General features: G+C 33.0%; 1 protein-coding gene across 11 annotated transcripts in view; it reads left to right on the forward strand.

Moving 5' to 3' along the window:
* The window catches only part of Anks1b (ankyrin repeat and sterile alpha motif domain containing 1B), a 1,117,917-nt gene that overhangs the window by 414,298 nt on the left and 684,250 nt on the right, over positions 1 to 19,369 (forward strand). For all 11 annotated transcript variants that reach the window (XM_058571278.1, XM_058571279.1, XM_046419347.2 and 8 more), the window contains one exon: positions 10 to 175. In XM_058571278.1, the coding sequence (XP_058427261.1) occupies positions 10 to 175 (166 nt within the window). The remainder of the gene's footprint in view (positions 1 to 9; positions 176 to 19,369) is intronic.

Consider the following 19,369-nt stretch of genomic DNA (forward strand, 5'->3'; position numbering starts at 1 on the left):
CCTTTTCAGGAGTCCTATCCAAAGAAGAGGAATTATACTATGGAAATTGTACCATCTGCTTCTCTGGATACTTTTCCTTCAGAAAATGAGAACTTTCTATGTGATCTCATGGACACAGCTGTTACAAAGAAACCGTGTTCCTTAGAAATTGCAAGGGCACCTTCCCCAAGAACTGGTAATATTTCCTACTCACAATTGGGCCAATTCAATTTGCATGTTTACATAAGTGAATATTATTATTTTGATTTCACATTACATGATCAATATGAAAGTACTCCAATACACTCCCAGTAATCATTTTTGAATTTTAAAGTGAGTACAGGTAAGTTAGGGAATTTTTTTTTAATGTGAAATCTTTTGACTATAGATAAAAGCCCTTCATGGGGATGATTTTGCCTTGATGAAGACACTTTGAAAGTTTTTAATGATGAAAAATCTTGGTCAGATATAAAGCTTGGGTTCTTAGAACTTCATAGATGATTTGGTAGCAAGAGTCTCTATATACTTTTTGGTAGGATATCTGTTTCTAAGTTATCAAAGTGCACTTAGCTTACTTAGTATTTTACATCTTTTATGGCATTTTTAGATCCATTATTTATTCACATTAAAACTAGTGAATAAGGCAAGACAAATACTATTCACATTTTGCTGCTAAGGAAATTGCAGCTATGTCATATTTAAGCTCAGTAACTCTCAGGCTTGTGCCTAAACATGGATTATTAACTACCGTCATATTCGTTTTCTGTTGATTTGCCACTACCTTTAAGAACAAATGCAGGATAGTTATGTAAAAGCTAATGAAGGAGTATAGTTTCAAGTTGGTGATCAATATATTCACTACTACAAGGAATTGTGGGAAAAGTTCTGAAGAGTGACTTTTTTTGGTTTGGAAATCCAATTGCTGCTTACTTGAGGGCTATAAATTTTAAGTGTGATAAATCATATTTCTGGAAGGAAACAATGAGAGACTGGGAAATGGAAAATAAGAAAATTGCTGTGGAGGATGCAGATTACTCTTTCAAGAGATATTGATGCTGGTGGAAGAGGAAAGGAGGTAAGAGACTGAAACGGCTAGTTTATTTTAGGATAAGTAAAACTCAGTGGAGTTTAGAGGTAGGAAGAATTTTCTGGTGGAGAAAGGTATTGAAAATAGTGAATGCAAAGAAAGAGCAAAATGGGTAAAGGTTAAGAATTAACTAGTCTAAGAAAACAGAGACTTTGATTCCCCTGAAGTAGAGAACATGGTTGTGAATGTACAGAAATTCTGAAATATGTATTTCCAAATGGACTCAGTTTCTCTGGATCAGATTAAAAGGGTTCTGAATGAAAGAAAAAATGAGATCTTGAGAAGGGCTGAAATAAATTCTGAAAAGTCACTATGGATAATAAGCTAGGGGATTTTTATAATTTTTTGAGCAGTACTGAAGCTTGCATGTTGTATGAATAATAAATATGCAGAAGGAATATTTTAGGTAAAATTTTAGTAATGAAGATAATTAAAACTTATTGAGTATTTACTGTGTATGGCAGATACTGTTCTAAGTGCCTTATATATATTGTTTCATATTATTCTTACAATGTTGTGAGGTACTAATATCATCATTCACACATCTTTCACACAGATGAGGAAACAGAGGCACTGAAACATTAGGTTGCCTCCCAAGGTAATAATGGAAGGATCTGGCATTAAACTTGAGTTGTTTGACTTGTGCTCTTAAACACTATGTAATAGTGCTGCATTATATTGGAGGATGGGGGGGTAGCGCTTAAATTCTCAAGCATCCTGCTGTATATATACCTAATTAAAATAAATAAATTAATTTAAAAACCTGGCATATTTTAGAAGACAAAGTAAACTTCAAGAAATGGAAAAAAAACCATGACACACAAACTCAAAATTTAAAACTCAGTGGATGGATGGAAAAGCAGATTAGTTTCAGCTGAAGATTTAGAAAATTGGATATGAGGCCATAGGAAAGTTTTCAAAACATTGTATGGAGAGAAAAAGAGGTAGCAAATATCAAAGAAAAGCTGAGACTTGGAGTATACATACTGACAAGTCCTTACATATCTAATGTAAGAATGTTCAATAAGAGTTTCAGAAATAGAAAAAAAGGGGAAAAAGAAATATATTTTAGGAGATATTATCCCCAAAAGGCATAGCCTTTCCCTTGAGCTTACATGGAGGAAGAGAAGTGAACAATTAAATTCAATAGATACAGTAAGTGCTAAGATAACGTTTCACAAGTAGTGCTTTGGGAGCAGAAATGAGGAACATTGAATCTTACCTAGAAGCTTGAGGAAGACTTTTTAAAAGAGATAAAGTCTGTGACACATCTGTCATTCATATTGCTCACAAATCTTCAAATCTGGAAGGTTTGGAAGGAATTCATTTTGTAGGAATTCCTTGTTTGTATTCCACATTGTATGAACTGGGACTGATCATTGGGAGGATAACCTGGCCCATTCATGTGGCTGGCAGGTTGGTGTTGGCTATAAAACTGACAGCTTGGTGAAAGCTATGGGCTGAAGGCCTCTTTTTTTCTCCATGGACTTTTTGGATTTCCTCATGATGTATTGACTCAATTCTTAGAGTGAGCATCCCTCCCCAAAACAAGTAGGAGTTGTATCATTTTGATTGCTCACCATTCTGGCAGCTGGAAATCTTCAGGTACCAGCATCGTCAGGGTTCAGAAGGTAAGGGCTCTCTTCCTGGCTTAGAAAGGTATCATGTCACTGTGTGAACCTATGGACTATTATGTACAGAGAGAGAGCCTTTGATTTTTGCCATAAGTAAATAACCACATCTAAGGAAAAGACTGTAGAGAGAAAATACTCTTCATTTTCTGTTTCCAATTGTGTTTTCTTTCTTTTAAGCCTTCATCAACAACTTTCCCATAGCCCTTCAGGCTTCCACAGATTTCCTCCATGGCCCTTTCTGTGTTTCAGTCACCTTTTTTTTTTTGAGGCTCTTCCAGCCTCTCCCTGCTGCCTCGTCATGTTAATGCCACATATTTTAAGTTTTCATTATAGAGCACTTCATTCCCAGCTATCAAAATCTATTGATTGGTTATTGATTGCTCCACAAAAAAACAACCCCCAAACCTTGTGAGTTTAAAAAAATTCATTTATTTTGTGTATAAACTTGCAATTGAGAAAGGGAATGGCAGGAATAGCTTGTCTCTGTTCTAAGAAATGTGAGTGGGGGCAGCTTGACCAGAGGCTGTAGGATCTGTGCTCAGAATTCTTACTTGTGTAGCTAGCATGGCCTACTTGGCCTTTCTTATGGCATGTGATGGGTTCCAAGAGCAAACATCCTAAGAGAAGGAAGAAAGCTATGGCAAAAGCTATGGGCTGAAGCCTTTATGGCTTGGGCATGGAAGGCAGTATCACTTGCCAAGTAGCCAAGATCCTGCCTATAGGTAGGATTTAATTTCCCTTCCTCTTGATGAAAAAGTGATAACTAAAGTTACACTTTTAGAAAATACAAATTCCTATAAAGTGTGTTTTTTTTGTGTTTTTTCTTATAAAATTTATTTATTTATTCATTTTTAAAAATTTTTTAAATTTTAAGGTATACATGACAATAGAGCGTATTTTAACATATTACACGTACATGGAGAATGTTCCATTCTGTGGTTGTACATGATGTGCAGTTTGCTGTTTGTGTATTCATATATTAACATAAGAAAGTTATGTCCAGTACATTCCACTATTTTTCCTAATCTCAACCCCCTTCCCTTCCTTTCATTCCCCTTTATCTAATCCAATGAACTTCTATTCTTCCTTCCCTTCCCTTCTTATTGTGTATTACCATTCACGTATCAGAGAGAACATTTGGCCTTCATATTTTGGGCCTGGTTTATTTCACTTAGCATGATAGTCTTCAGTTCCATCCATTTACCAGCAAAAGCCATAATTCCATTCTTCTTTATGACTGAGTAATATTCCATTGTGTATATGTACACACACACACACACACACACACACACACACACATATATATATATATATATATATATATATATATATATGCAAGGGAGGTATATGACACTCTAGGCCAGGAACAATGTGTGCAGAGATCCAAAGGTGTAGAAAAATAGAGTGCATTCACAGACTGGCTCACTTGGCATGGTTAAAGCATAGGATACTGCTAGTGTAGAATGCATGGAAAACAACCTGTGATATGCAGAAGGTTAAATTTCATGTGGCAGCCAAGTTGAATCACTGACAGACTTGGAATGGTTGGGTTTTTGTTTTCATATCATCTGTCTGAAGCAAAATGGAGTAGATTGGACAAAGGTGAGTTGGAAGCAGGAAGAATAATCAGCAGATCAGTGTGCAATTGCAGTAAGAAATGATGGCGGCCAGGACAGAGGAATGCCATTGAAGAGGGAGAAAGGACACAGAGATGAGAGGTGTGTAGAACTGAAGCTCATTCCTTCTTCCCTTGGAGATTATGAAATTTGGGAAGTAAGTAACTAAGGGAATTTAAAGAATTACATCTCAGGGAATGCTTCTTGTAGCTTTAGGCTAATGGTGTTGAATAGCGTGGCCTGGGCTCATCAACAAAATTTGAACTACTACCCTACACAGGAACTTCAGTTGGAAGCTTTCCTGGAGAGAGAAAGGGAGACAGAATGACAGTGCCAGAGACAGAAATGATCAAGTCATGAGAAAACCTGTTATGGGTTAAATTGTTTAACCCCCTACACCCACCCCCAAAGAACTGTTAACATCTGTTATAGCTCAGATATAAAGTGTCTCCCAAAAGCTCATATGTGGGACAATGCAAGAAAGTTTAGAGGTGAAATGATTGGGTTATGACAATTTTAACCTAACCACTGTTTTAATTCACTTGAATGGATTAACTGGTTAGTAACTGTAGACAGATAGGTATAGCTGGAGGAGGTGGGTAACTCAGGTCATTGCTTTTGGGGTATATATTTTGTATAGTAGTGAAAAGGCTACTAAAATACTAATCCCTAGTACTCAAGAATGTGACCTTATTTACAGAATTTGGAGGTAGTCTTTATAGTGGTAATCAAGGTGAAAATAAAGTCATTAATAGGCTGTAATCCAACATGACTGCTATCCTTATAAAAAGTGGAAATTTAGAGACAGACACCCATAGTGGGGAGACAGTGTGAAGAGACAAAGAGAGAAGGCTATTTGTAAGCAGAACACAGAAGCCTGGAACAGATCCTCCTCCCATATGCCTCAAAAGGAGCAAACCCTGTTGACATCTTGATTTTGGACATCTAGCCTCCAGAATTAAATAAATAAATTTCTGTTGTTTAAGCCAGACAGTATTGTTACAGCAGCACTAGGAAACTAATATAGGGACTGTAACTGAGCACAGAAATTCAATGCATAGGAAGGAGGGGCAAATGAAGATGGTTGGGTTTGTAGGTATGGACCATATCTTGCCTAGCTTGCTTTTTCAGAGACTTAGCAATTTAAGGGTCTTGGTTGTGACCGGCAGTACCATTTGTAGATATTTAATATACATTTTATTGGAGAATCACAGTTAATGTATATGCTATTTTCCTTTCTGTGGTTACTTCTTTTATTAATTAACCAGATAAGCTAGTACAAAATAGACTTTATCCTGACCACAAGAAAAAAATTATCGTATTAGTTCAATTTAAATATGAAAGCATATTATTAGTAAACCTTTATTCAGCAAGACCTTACAATTGAAATTGAACAAAAAAAATGCTTCCAAGAATTTTACTAGTGCTTCAGTGACTACAGATTTCATATGGATTAATGAATAATATTGCTCTATTACTGGACTTCTTGAATAAGATCAGCAGTAGTCCCATGCTTGTTTGGTAAATTTGCAAAGACTCATGTTTATGCACCCAATGTTAAATCACATTTCACTTATAGCATCAAGCCAAGGACCATATAAAATGATGGTGGTGACTCAGTTATATAAATGAATAAATAATTAAACAAATGAATTATCTTTAAAAGAAAATGGCTGTAATGGCAGTGAAAGCCTTTATAAAATAGTCAGATGCCATCAAAGATAATGTTTTATTATCTGCCTTTCATTTAATTTTAAATTTTATGGGGGAATTTTTCCGTTTTATGGTAACTAAGCAACCTGTTATTTTGAATCATTTAGTATAGGTTTTGCACAGTATGGATGCTCAATAAATCCATTTTGATTAATGACCAATTTTTAACAACACCAGCAAAGACTGTTTCCAATCCTGTTGAAATAGAATAGATGATCTCAGATATAAAGGACACATTGAATAGCTACATGCTAGCATAGTGAGGGGCTTGGTTATCTCCCTTCAATTTGCTAATGTACTTGTTGGACTTGCTCAACCTGACATGAAATAAGATCATCTGGTATTCACAAGATGCACTGCACACCCTGCTATACCTTCTCCAGCATCTGAAATGGGCATAAGTATGATTATGATTCTGTAACTTATTTATACTCAATATTTCTTATAATAATGAAGCTTTCTTAATTCTAATGCCAAAAATATTGAAATTAAAAGAATTCTGACTGGTTTAAGACAAATGTTTATCTCTGCTAAGCAAGTGAAGAGTGTCAACATGGTTTCTGTGGGTATGTTTAACTCATTTAAAAGAGCAAACTATTTTTAAGGCCCTTGGAAGCATTCTTTTACATACAAATATTGGTCTTTCTGATAAGAACCATTTTTTAATCACACAGCAATTATTTATTTGGCATTTGTTCTATGCTCAGTGCTTTCTTAGCCATTTATTAAAACAGATATATACATGGTAAATTGTTGGCTCAGCACTGGATTGTGGAGGGGCAAAGAGAGAAAACTAGGACGCAGAAGCTGCAGTGAAATCCTAGTACATATAAGCTATTTCCTTCATCTACGTGGACAGGTTACCAATTTAAAAATGTGAGCCTTTCAGTTTGCTCAGATTGGTGACTATATACTATATTTGGAAAACAACATTCTAAATAGAAATAAAATTACACTTTTCTCCCCTCAAATCAATTTTACTAGTACTGTATATGAATTAACATGAACCATGGACTAAGGTTTCTAAAACTATAATGAACTCTCCCTAAATTTATGATGTGGGAATATAGGCCTTTTAACATGGTGTTGATACCTTGTGAAACAAAATTTCTCCTATAATGTCAGAGTATTTATAATAATGAAGCATACATTCATTAATTCATAAACTCATACTTACCAATTCATGCAGGCCCTTCAGACTGCTCTCTATTCTACACTTTCTCTACTCTCCGCAAACCTCAGGTACTTTTTCTACCTTGTCTCTTGGTCTCAGCAGGTCTCATATATTAATTCATAAGCAAAATAGAGGCCATCGAGTGGAACTTTGTTAAAATTTTCTCAATTAAGTGTACAAATGCAAAGCGTGTGCCTCTCTTACCCTTCTTCTTGCTCATCCATATTGTTAAAAAAGATGGGATTCCCTCCTCCTGTTCAAGGTTTCAAAGTTGGCTCTATCCTCTGTTTCTGCCTTCCAGTAATTTAACTCTTTCATTCCTCATTCCTTCTTTCTCCCTTCTATTGTGTGTGTGTGTGTGTGTGTGTGTGTGTGATGCTGGGAATGGAACCCAGGGCATCATACACCCTAGGCAAGTGCTGTACCACTGAGTTTATGTACTTTAAATTGTCCTTTTTTACTGGATCATGCACATCAAGATTTGAATTTGCTCAAGTCTTTTTGACTTGAAAAACAATAACAAATGACACCTAATAACAAAAGCAACATCTGAAGAGCAATTAAAACAGTTCCTTGATCCCACCTAATAACTCAGCTACTATTTTCTCTTTATCCCACACTCCCACTGTCTTTATTCTCTTTCTTCCTTTTTGCTTCTCAGCTCACCTTAGTTAGGTTTCCATTCCTCACTGCTTACTTGAGCATTTTTATCTAAAGAAAATAATGACCTTGATGTCACAAAATCCAAAAGAACATTTCTCAATTTTCATTTTTCTTAACCTTTCAGCAGCAAAGGCTGGTGACACTTCATCATGATACTCTTTCTTCCCTTTGCTGTCCAATGAAAATTTTCATATTATATTTCTCTGTATTTTGCTAATGGGCATTTTTCATTTTTCTCCATAACTCTATAAGTTAGGAGTTCCTCAAGCCTCAGAGTCCCCAAATATATGTATATATATGTATATGTGTGTGTATATATATATATATATATATATCTTTTCTAAGTGATATCATCTATGTTTTTGTGTCTGCTAAAATTGACATGCTGAAGAATCCAAAAGATTTATCTCTAATCCTGTTCACTTCTCTTAATTTTAAGCTTACCTGCCCATCCATCTGCCATCCATCCATCCATTCATCCATCTATCTAATCTACTGTTTCCACCTGTGTGTCTTAAGTGAACCTCAACCATAATATACCTAGAACTAAATTCTCATTGACTTTTCCCTCAAACCCTGTTCTTTGTATCTCAGTGTTTTATTCAGATTTTTTCACCACTCTGACCAAATGACCTGACAAGAACAATTAGAAGTGGAAAAGTTTATTTTGGGGCTCATCGTTTCAGAGGTCTCCATAGACACCCCACTGTATTCCTTGGGGCCTGATGTGAGGTAGAATATCATGGTGAAAGACTGTGGTGGAGGAAAACAGTTCAGAATATATAGCCCACTAGGAAACACACACCCACACACACATACACACACAAGTGGAGGGGAGATATCTTCCCAAAGGCAGACCCCCAAGGATTCACCTCCTCCAGCCAATACCCTACCTGCCTATAGTTAGTTCAGTTAATCCCCATCTGGGGATCAATGTACTGCTTACATAAAAGCTATCATAGCCCTGTCATTTCACTTCCAAACTTTCTTGCATTGTCTCATGCATGAGCTTTTGGGGGACATCTCATATCTAAACTGTAACACTCAGTAAGTGACTTAATCATTTATTCAACTACAGAAACCTGAAAATCATTCTTGCCACCTGCTTCTGCATCAACCCCCATATTCAGTTAATCACCAGGTCTTATAAATTTTCAGTAGAATAGGTAATAGGGTGAGGATAATTCTGTAACTTATTGTTTAACTGTCCCTCAAACCTACTTGCCTCTCTTAATTTATCACCACCAGTTACTCTTCTGGATTATTTTAATAGCCTCCAATTGTCCTATTTGCCTTCCTTGAATTTATATTTCACAGAGCAGCCAAAGTAATCATAAAAAGCACAAATATGATGGTGTCACTCCTCTGATTAAACAACTTTAGTGGCTTGCCCCTGCTCTTAGAGAAATGACCCAATCGTTGTTAATTTGGGGGCCTCTCGGTATGTCTTTAGTCTCCTGTCTTACCACCTTGCCATACTGACTACTTTTAGTATTTTTAGTTCTTTAAAGGGCCAAGCATCTCCCCATCTGTGGGCCTTCACTTGTTTGAATGTTCTGCTACTACTGCCACCTCCTCCCCCACTGCTTCCTCAAAGTGGTAACTCATATTCTTCCTCAGGACAACTGGCTGTGGGTATCCCCCCACAACCCTAAAAGTAAGTGCCCCAAAGTAAGTATATGAATGCCTCTTTTCTTCTATTTTTGTAGTGCCTTCTAATTACCCTTTCCTTGGTAAGTCTGCCTTGATTGAGATTATAGTTATTTTGGGGTTATTTATTTTGATAACAGTTTCAGTTATTTGTCTTTTATACTTCAGAATCTTGCCTGTCCCTCATTGCAACTATAGCTTCTAGCAATAACATGCTCACCTAGAAGACATCAGTTAATATTAAGGGGGAAAACTTAATGTTACTGAATACTTACTTTATGCCTACTTAATTAGTTTTAACATAATTTGTGAGATAGTATTATCCATTTTATAGATAATGGAATCAAGCCAAATAAAGGTTTAAAGCTTACTAAACAATGATGGTCCTGGAATTTGAATACAGAATGTTTGACTATAGAGACATATTCTTAGCCATATTCATAATTCATGAATTAATTATTCAATTAACAAGGCATACAACACACATCTATCTGTCTGTCTATCTATCTATCAATTAATTTGGCAAGCTAAATGTTGAACTTTCCCTTTCAAAGAAAATAGGAAGTATTGAAAACTTGTTTAGCGGTTTGTTGAATACATTGTGCTAATCTTTGGAGTGGTTCTGAGGAATGTTCTAATCAATGTAAAAATAAATGGGTGAATTGGGGACAATCCCAAATCAAAGCAAATAAATGAATGGTTAAGTAATAATAATACATCCAAAGGTTAGAATCATCCATAGTCATTAAAAATAATATTTTCAAGTGATATTTAATTATCTGGATTTTCATAATGATTCATAGGCACTCTTCAACAAATACCTATCAAATAAATGCATATTTACCATTGCAAGTAAATTTAATTTAAAACTAACATTATATGTATGTGCACAGGAAAAAAAGGCTAGAAAGATATCATATTATAGTACTATCTTTAAATGATAGTATTACATGTGGTTTTTATTTTTTCATAATTTTGTGTTTTGAAAAATGCCTGTAATCATTACTTTTATAATTTAAAAATATTAAGAATAATGTAGTTATCCAGAATTTAAAATAGATCATATCAAAAGAGTTGACATCTAACTAATGTTAAATATGCGGATGATTTCCTTCTTTGAAAAAAGTTGATTAGACCTTATCTTTCAGAGGATAGATACTGTCCATGAAATACTGAAATTTTGGCAATAACCCTTCATCTGTTGAATACACAGATTTTAAATTACTATTTTTGTGCATAATTCAGAATATTTTATTTTTAATATACAAAATACAAAAAAAATACATATTAATGTGGTACCAGGTGATGTTTTAATATGTGTATGCAGTATGTAGTGAGGTTAAACATATTTATATCCTCAAAATTATCACTTCTTTATGGATAATATTAAAAATCCTTTCTTCTAGCTTTTTGAGATTATAATACAAAATCACTATCTACAGTGTATTTCAAGAATATTTTAATTTAGATTATCTTTTTTGTTTTTCTAGTTGAAACCTTGATAAGTTGTTTTCAGTTCTCCTAAAAAAAACCAGTATCATTATAGCTCATGGGAATTTACAGCTGTGTAATTTCAGTCTATTCTAATGATAAAACTGTTACTTCATTGAATCACTCATTAATTTTGTTCTGTTTAGCAGCTTCTACACACAGCATTAAATTGGAAATAATATTATTCTGAAAATATAATCTTTCAGAAATTTTGCATAATGCTTGTAGTTCTATATTTAACACCTTTTCTCCCTCCCAGCATTATCTAGACATATCAGGTAAATCTACTGTAATCTCACTAATTCACTTTATATTGTATTTCCATAGATGTTCTATTAGTATTTTACTAAGACCACTAATTCTCTTTTTAAGTACTCTTACATTCTCATTAAGAAACATTAATAAATTTATATGACACACAACTATAGTCACACTATACATTTAAAATGTAATAATTTTATATCAATGTTTATTTTATTGCATTTTAATTTACATTAGAATACACAAATTCAAGAAAACCATGGTAAATTTTCTGTTAGTCTCACAGATGCAAATTATACAAAAATGGACAAGATGAAAATCGTTTTTTCTTTTTTTATTACTTTATTTGTATTGGTTCTTTTTAGTTATACATAACAATAGAATTCATTTTTATATAATCATAAAAGCATGGAATATAATTTCTACTAATTTAGTTCCCAATACTTCCCCTTTCCTTCTACTTCTCCTTCCCCCTGTTCCCTTTCCTCTGTTGATCTTTATGCTATTTACTTATAGTTTTTTTTTAATTAGTGTGTTGTGCATGTATATGATAGTGAACTTCATTGTGTGTATTTGTATATGTACTTATATATGTACATAGGAATGTTAGGTCAGATTCATTCCACTGCCTTTTCCTATCCATCCCTTTTCCCTTCCCTTCATCCCCTTTGTTTACTCTACCGATTTTTCTTCTATTCTTTTTTATCTCCCCTTATTTTGGATTAGCTTCTGCATATCAGAGAAAATATTCTACCTTTGATTTTTGGGGACTTACTTATTACAGTTAGCATGATTATCTCCAGTTCCATCCATTTACTACCAAATGCCATAATGTCATTTCTTCTCTATGGTGGAGTAATACTCCAGTGTGTGCATGTGTGTGTGTTTGTGTATCACATTATCTTTACTCATTCATTTGTTGAAAGGCACCTAGGTTAGCTCCATAGCTTGGCTATCATGAATTGTGCTGCTATAAACATTGATATGGCTACATTACTGTAGTATACTAATTTTAAATCCTTTGGATATATACTTAGGAGTAGGATAGCTGGGTCACATGGTGTTTTCATTCCTAGTTTTTGAGGAGTCTCCATAGAGCTGTCCAGAGTGGTTGCACTAATTTGCAGTCCCACCAGCAATATATGAGTGTACCCTTTCCCCCACATTTTTAACAACATTTATTGTTACTTGAATTCTTGATAATTGCTGTTCTAATTAGAGTGAGATGAAATCTCAATGTAGTTTTAATTTACATTTCTTAAATTGCTAAAGATGTTGAACAGAACATAGCTTTTTCTTAAGTACCATTTTTGGGTTTGAATGGTTTAGAAAAATTGAGAATTAAAAGTAATTTCATTATTTAATCTCCTTTTAAGAATTAATACACAGTATATCTACAGGTCTATCATCTCATCACATTTGTAATCATATGTTTTATTGCAATTGAGGAAACTAAAATAAAATATTTGAATAGTGTTAAAAGATATGAGAATTCAGAAGCAAACCATTACTGAAAAATCATTGTATCATGTTCAGTATATTATTCATAATTCTTCCCCAGTGCTCTTGCTTATTGTTTAGAACTGTGCCTTTTCATAACATTGCTCATTCATTTGTCCTGTAAGTGTTTATTGAGGACTTACATTTTCCAGGTGCCAACAGATGTGTGAGACACAAAGAGAAAGAAGACATAAAAATAATAGGAGGAATTTTAGCTAGAATATATTGCAAAATAAAAGCACAAGGCATTCAAATATACTATTATTGCACCTGGAGCTATATGTTTTACTGCCCAATTGGCACACATTCATTCTCTGTGGATATCTGATTTCTCTATTGATATATAGAACCCAGAGAAAAATTGCAGGTGCCATTTAATCACATAATTTTAAATTTCATTAGAACCATCCAACTCATTACCAGTAGTCATCTACTGTCTTCTTTCTCATCTTTGTATAGGGAAATATAGAGAGAACGCTGGAATGCTGAAAAGCTGTGCCATAAACAAGTTCAGAGCAGTTGAGCTTTCCATTCTTTTTGGCAGGAAACTTCCAAATCACAGGCATCTTCGAGGATTCTGGATCATCATTTCAATGGAAGCATATTTGGATTATTACTTTGATCAAGTGTATAAAAGAGCAGTTTCTCTAAATCCTGAGACACAGTGACAAAGATATCTTTCTGAACATATGATCTCATTTTAAATACCTGTTAATGAATTATTTTCCTTAGGAAATCCTGTGGGATTGGCATTGTTATTTTTAGGTTTTTTATATAACTACTGATACAATACCCATTTTTTCTCCTAAAAGTTTTTAAAAATAAGTTTATATTCTCATTATAAAATGAATAAATTATCTTACTTATTTTTCTCCAAATATAGAAAGTAAAAAGAACAAAAATTACTTTCTCCATATTCTACTTATCAGAGCAGCAAATGTTAGCATTCTGGTATATTTCTTCTCCCCCCCTTCTTACTTGGCATATATGTGAACGTTTGGTGAATATACATTTGTGTTCTATTCACTCTTAAATTAAAACATGTTTCTGATTATAGAAGTATAACGTGCTCTGTCAATTTGGCAAGCTCTTTCAAGTTTTTGTTAGAGGAACTGTTCCCCTGTTTCCACCCACCCAATTCATCAAAACAATCACGAAAGATAAAATATAAAGTGAGAAAATTATAAATTTTAGCTGTGTTGAAAAACAAGGAAAATATCTCCATGTTCAACTGGATCAGAAACACAAAATAGAAAGTGGGACCTAAATGACAGTGCAACTGGTGACTTGGCCCAGAATTGGGCAGAGTGGTAAGGAAATTGCGTCTGTATGGGCTATGGGGTCTGAATGAGCTTCATTTGAGGTGGAGCCAGAAAGTCAGGTTTACTGCTGAAAATGAGCAGCTGGGCATATTAAAATTCTAGATAACAAGTAGATTAAAGAACTAGAGAAACAAAGATACTGGATTTCTTTTGATTTAAAAAAAATTTTTTTTAGTTGTCAATGGGTCTTTATTTTGTTCATTTATTTATATACAGTGCTGAGAATTGAACCCAGTACTTCACACATGTGAGGCAAGTGCTTTAACACTGAGCCACAAACTCAGCCCTGAATTTTGATTTTTATTAAAAAAAAATTCTGGTAAAAATTTCAAGAGAAGCCATTAGAAATTAAAAACATAATTTTTATAACCATTGATGGAAAATAAAATAATAAAGGAACATTTATTAATTACAGTATCCCTAAAATCTAGAAAAAAATGAATAGAAGCAAAAAATAAGCATAGCAAACCAAAAGCACAAAAGATAAAATAACTAATGATCATGTCAGAAGCAATTTTTAAAAATCTTGTTATACGCTTTTTACCAGAGTCAAACCTAAATAAAAATGGCACTAAAACTAATTGTCAAGCAAAATTAATTTAATGAAAGGCATTGAAGCAATGTCATTAGTCAAAATATAATTGAAGGCTACAAACATTAAAAGTGATAAACATGTATAAATATAACAATAAAAGGACCAAACCTAAGAAAATACAATACCAAGGTATAAAAAACACGTTTTTTTTTTCACATATATCAACACATAACAGAGCTTGTTATATCGAAAAGCAAAATGGAGAGGCTTTTGTAGAGAAATTAAAATCCACATTTTGTGAAAGTTGCTACTATGTCATATTTCATTCAGAATATTGATGTGTGAAGGGACATTTTAATGTATAGAATATTGATTAATACAATTAACAAACTTCATTTAATAGACCTATCAATAGAGAATATATAGTCTTTTCAAATACACATAAAACATTTTGAAAAATTGAGTACTTATTAAGTCACTCTTGAGGCAGTGTCAGCACATCAGACAATAAGGCTACAATTTTGGATCATAAGCAATCAAATTACAAATCATTAGTAAAAAATATAAATCACACTATATTGTTAAAAAGATTTCTCTCCATGTTGGATGGTTTACAAATTATAAAATAAATGCATGTTTGTAAAATCTGTCAAGAATATATCATTGTATGAGTGCAATGCTAATTTCTCCCCTTTAGCCTGACCCAGTTGTTCCCACTCCCCAACCCACCTTTATTTAAGCAATGGTAACATCTCAGAATATCCTTCAACTCTCTTTTTTTATACATACAAACAGAAAACATCTATGTCATGATGATGGTGGTTGTATTTGCCATGGAAAAACAAACTGAAATAGCTGTTTGCTGTCTAAAAAATTTTAAATATAATAAAATGGACAAAACAGGAGATACAATCACCAAATGCATGGATAACTTGAGAAGAAGTTTGCTTCTATAAATCTCAAAAGACTAGGTAAAAAAATAATATTAGAATAGAAGAGACAAATTTGCACAGTGCTGAAAACAACTAATATGTTAAAAATTCAATACTTTTCTCTCATTCCAGCAATAAGCACCTTGAAATAGAAACAAAAAAATCTTTTTAATATTGTGACAAAACTATTACATAGGAATTTCAATGAAATTCATAGGAATTGTGTATTTGTAAAAAACTAATTTTATTTACTGATTATCATACCAAATCTGAACAAATTTTGTATAATATTAAATATAATATGAAAGTGGCAATTCCCCAAAGTTAAAATAAACAAAATAAGAATCCCCCCCTTTTTGGTAGAATTCTGTTACTTTTAATCTAATGTTTTGGGAATTGAATAAGATTATCTTAAAATTCATATGGTAAAATAAATGCCAAAAAAAGTTAAATAACCACCAAGAAAGTATGAAAAAGAATAATAGTGGAAGAGGATTTACATAACCAAATAAAAAATATTCTAAAGCCACTATAATCATGTTAATCAGTCATGGAATAAAAAGAGGAGCAATATATATTTCAACATAGAAAATTTCATAAGTGATCCAGAGGGTTAGTAGGAAAAAGAAGTGCTTAATTAACAGTTGTGTAATTTTATAATGCAAGCGGAAGAAAGTAAATTTAAACCCTTAACATCTTATTTATTAGAGTATTTAAGACAATATTAAATGAAATGGCAGTGGAAAATGTTTGAGTCTGCCTCCAGTTTTGTTAAAATTTGTCTAAGACTTTTACTTCTGGGATGACATGATAATTTCTTTGTAAGTTATATTTTTGTCATTATATAGTGATCCCTTTCTATTAGCAACTTTAATCCTAAAATCTCATCCTTCCCATTTGAATATTTGCTTTTCAGCTTTTTGTTTGGCTTTGCTTTACATTGTTTTTATTCCTCTATTTCTTTTTTTTCTTTATTTAACTAATATATAAACATGAAACTTGTGGGGTTTTAATGGGGTACCATGTGATATGTCAATAAGTGTATACCTTGTGTAATGTGTAAGTCAATTTAAACATATCTTTCATCTCAAATATTTATCATTTCTTTATTGTGAAAACATTTAGAATCCTATCTTCTAGCTTTTTAAAATATATGAACATTATCATTGTCTATAATCACCATACTATTCAATATTATACCAGAGCTTCTTGGTCCTACCTAATTTTAATTTAGTAACCATTGATGAACCTCTCCCTTACACTCTAGCCTTGGTAACCAACATTCTATTCTGAACTTCTGAGATTAACTCTTTCATATTTCACATATGTGTGAGATCATATAGTACTTGTCTTTCTGTACTATTTCATTTATCATAATGATCATTTTTAACACCACTTATCCTAATTGACAGGATTTCATTCTTTTTTTATGGTTAAATATCATTCCATTGCATATATACCACATTTTCTGTATCTGTTCATCAGTGGATGGATACTTAGGTTGATTCTATGTCTTGGCTATTCTGAATAATGCTGCAAAATCATGGAAATACAAATGTCTTTTTTGATATACTTATTTCATTTCATTTGGATATATATGTGGTATTGGTAGTGGAATTGCTGGATCATTTTTTTTTCTGGTAGCAGGGACTAAATTCAGGAGCACTCGACCACTTAGCCACATCCCCAGCCCATTTTTAAATTTTATTTAGAGACAGGGTCTCACTGAGTTGCATAGTGCCTTGCTAAATTGCTGAAGCTGGCTTTGAACTCGAGGTTTTCCTGTTTCAGCCTCCTGAGTTGCTGGAATTACAGGCATGTGGCACTGCCCAGCTTGCTTGAGTATATGGTGGATCTATTTTTAATTTCTGATAAACCTCCATATTGTTCTCCATAATTTATATTTTCACTAACAGTGTGCATGCATTCCCTTTTCCTCACATCCTCTCCAGTATTTTTTGTTTGCAACTTGTTTTTATTACTTTTTTCAGATGAGTTTCTTTAAAGTAGCATATAAATTTTTAAAAAAGATCTGATTCTTTGCATCTTTGTACTGGGGATAAACATTTATATTTAGTATAACAACTGATATACTTCCCTTTATTACATCATTGTGTTAAAAAATTTATTTTAGTTTATTTTTATCTTAACTCTTTTTTATTATTTTTCTGGTTTTCTTGAGCTGTTAGTAATTTTTTCCTTATCCTCATTTTGATTTTTTATGGTTCTCTTTTATACTAATAATGATTATTTTCCATCCTACATGTTCATTATCAAGTCTAAGGTCGTATGAAAATAAGTTAACAAATATTTACCTAAGATATAGACAGCTCTCTTGCCCCATGTATTAGGATATAAATTCAACTATGTAACAGATATCCAAAATATGAAATATAATATAAAAAGATGGAATATTATTTTTATCTTATATAACTTTCCAGGTATATGCAATCCAGGTTTGGCATGGTAGATTCATAGGCTCAAGGATGCAGATATCTACATGATTCCTCTGCCAGCTTGAGGTTGTTCTCATCTACACCTTATCCTGACCACATCATATTCCAACCAAAGAGAAGAGGAATATGGAGAATAGAGGATATGCCTTGATCCTTTCTTTAAGGTCATGTTTTGGAAGTTGCAGATTCTTTCTGCTTATTCGGATCTTAGTCATGTGGTCAAAAGCTAGTAATTCTGCATAGACTTATATCTAGGGGGATTCTATTATTATAATACAGTAAGGGAAGGGAGGATGTTGAGAGGCAACTAGCACCTCTGACACTCTCCTATAAATTGTTACTATAAATTTAATTCACCATTTTCAACCCTTCTCAGAAATAGAGGGGGACTGCTTCTCTTTCTTCTTTCTCTCCTTCCCAAATTTCAGAATCGTTATAGAATTTCCATTGTATCTCATCTATTTTGAGAGTCTTTATTTAGAGACCTTATTTTTAGTTATTTAACTATTGTAAGAGAACCTATCAGGTCATAATTATAGTTGTAGGTATAGTTTTATTGTTCACCACTGCCTTTTACTTTTATATATCACCTAATTTAAGGTCCCTATTCTTTCCAGTAAGTATTCTTTCTTTTCTTAGGTTTTGGTTTTATTCCCGTTTTTTAAATAGTATCTATTTGTATTTTCTTTTCTCTTGGTAAGTCTTGGTAGGGTATACTGGTATTAGCAGTCTTTCTATATACATTAATTGCTATTGAAATTTTCTTTTAATCCTTGAGTTACTTTGAAATGTATTCCTTTTTAATTTCTAAACTTATGATAAGGGTTCTGGAATGATGATAGTTTAGTTGTAATTCCTCCTTGCTGCAGTTCATCTACTAATACAAGCAATGCAGCTTCTGGAGCCAATAGATAATTTGTTTGAAGGGAAGAACAAGAAAGTTTCCATAGGAAACTGCATTATGATATCATGAATAATTTTGTTCAAAACTTTCAAGTCACATGTAAAATGTGTAGTTTTCTGAAAAATACTAATTACCAATCTTAATAAGCATTAACATAATAGAATTTAAAGCAAAAACTGATGGTCAAGATCGTTTGGATAGTTTTACCAAATATTAATGAATGGAAAATACTAAGATTATACAAACAGTTTAGAGAATGCTCAACAAAGAAGTAAACTACCCAACTTTGTAGTTGTATGCCATGGATACAAAAGTGGACAAGAAGAAAGCAAGATAAGATGTATGTGTTAATATCCAGTGTGAAAACAGAAGTACAATTGTAAACAAAATATTACCACATGAAGTCCAGTGATGTATTTAAAAATCTATCACGACTAAGTAGTATTTACCTC

This window comes from Marmota monax, unplaced genomic scaffold (genome assembly GCF_021218885.2).
Source record: "Marmota monax isolate L192 unplaced genomic scaffold, Marmota_monax_Labrador192_F-V1.1 WCK01_AAM20220418_F8-fsc00036, whole genome shotgun sequence".
NCBI classification, from domain to species: Eukaryota; Metazoa; Chordata; class Mammalia; order Rodentia; family Sciuridae; genus Marmota; species Marmota monax.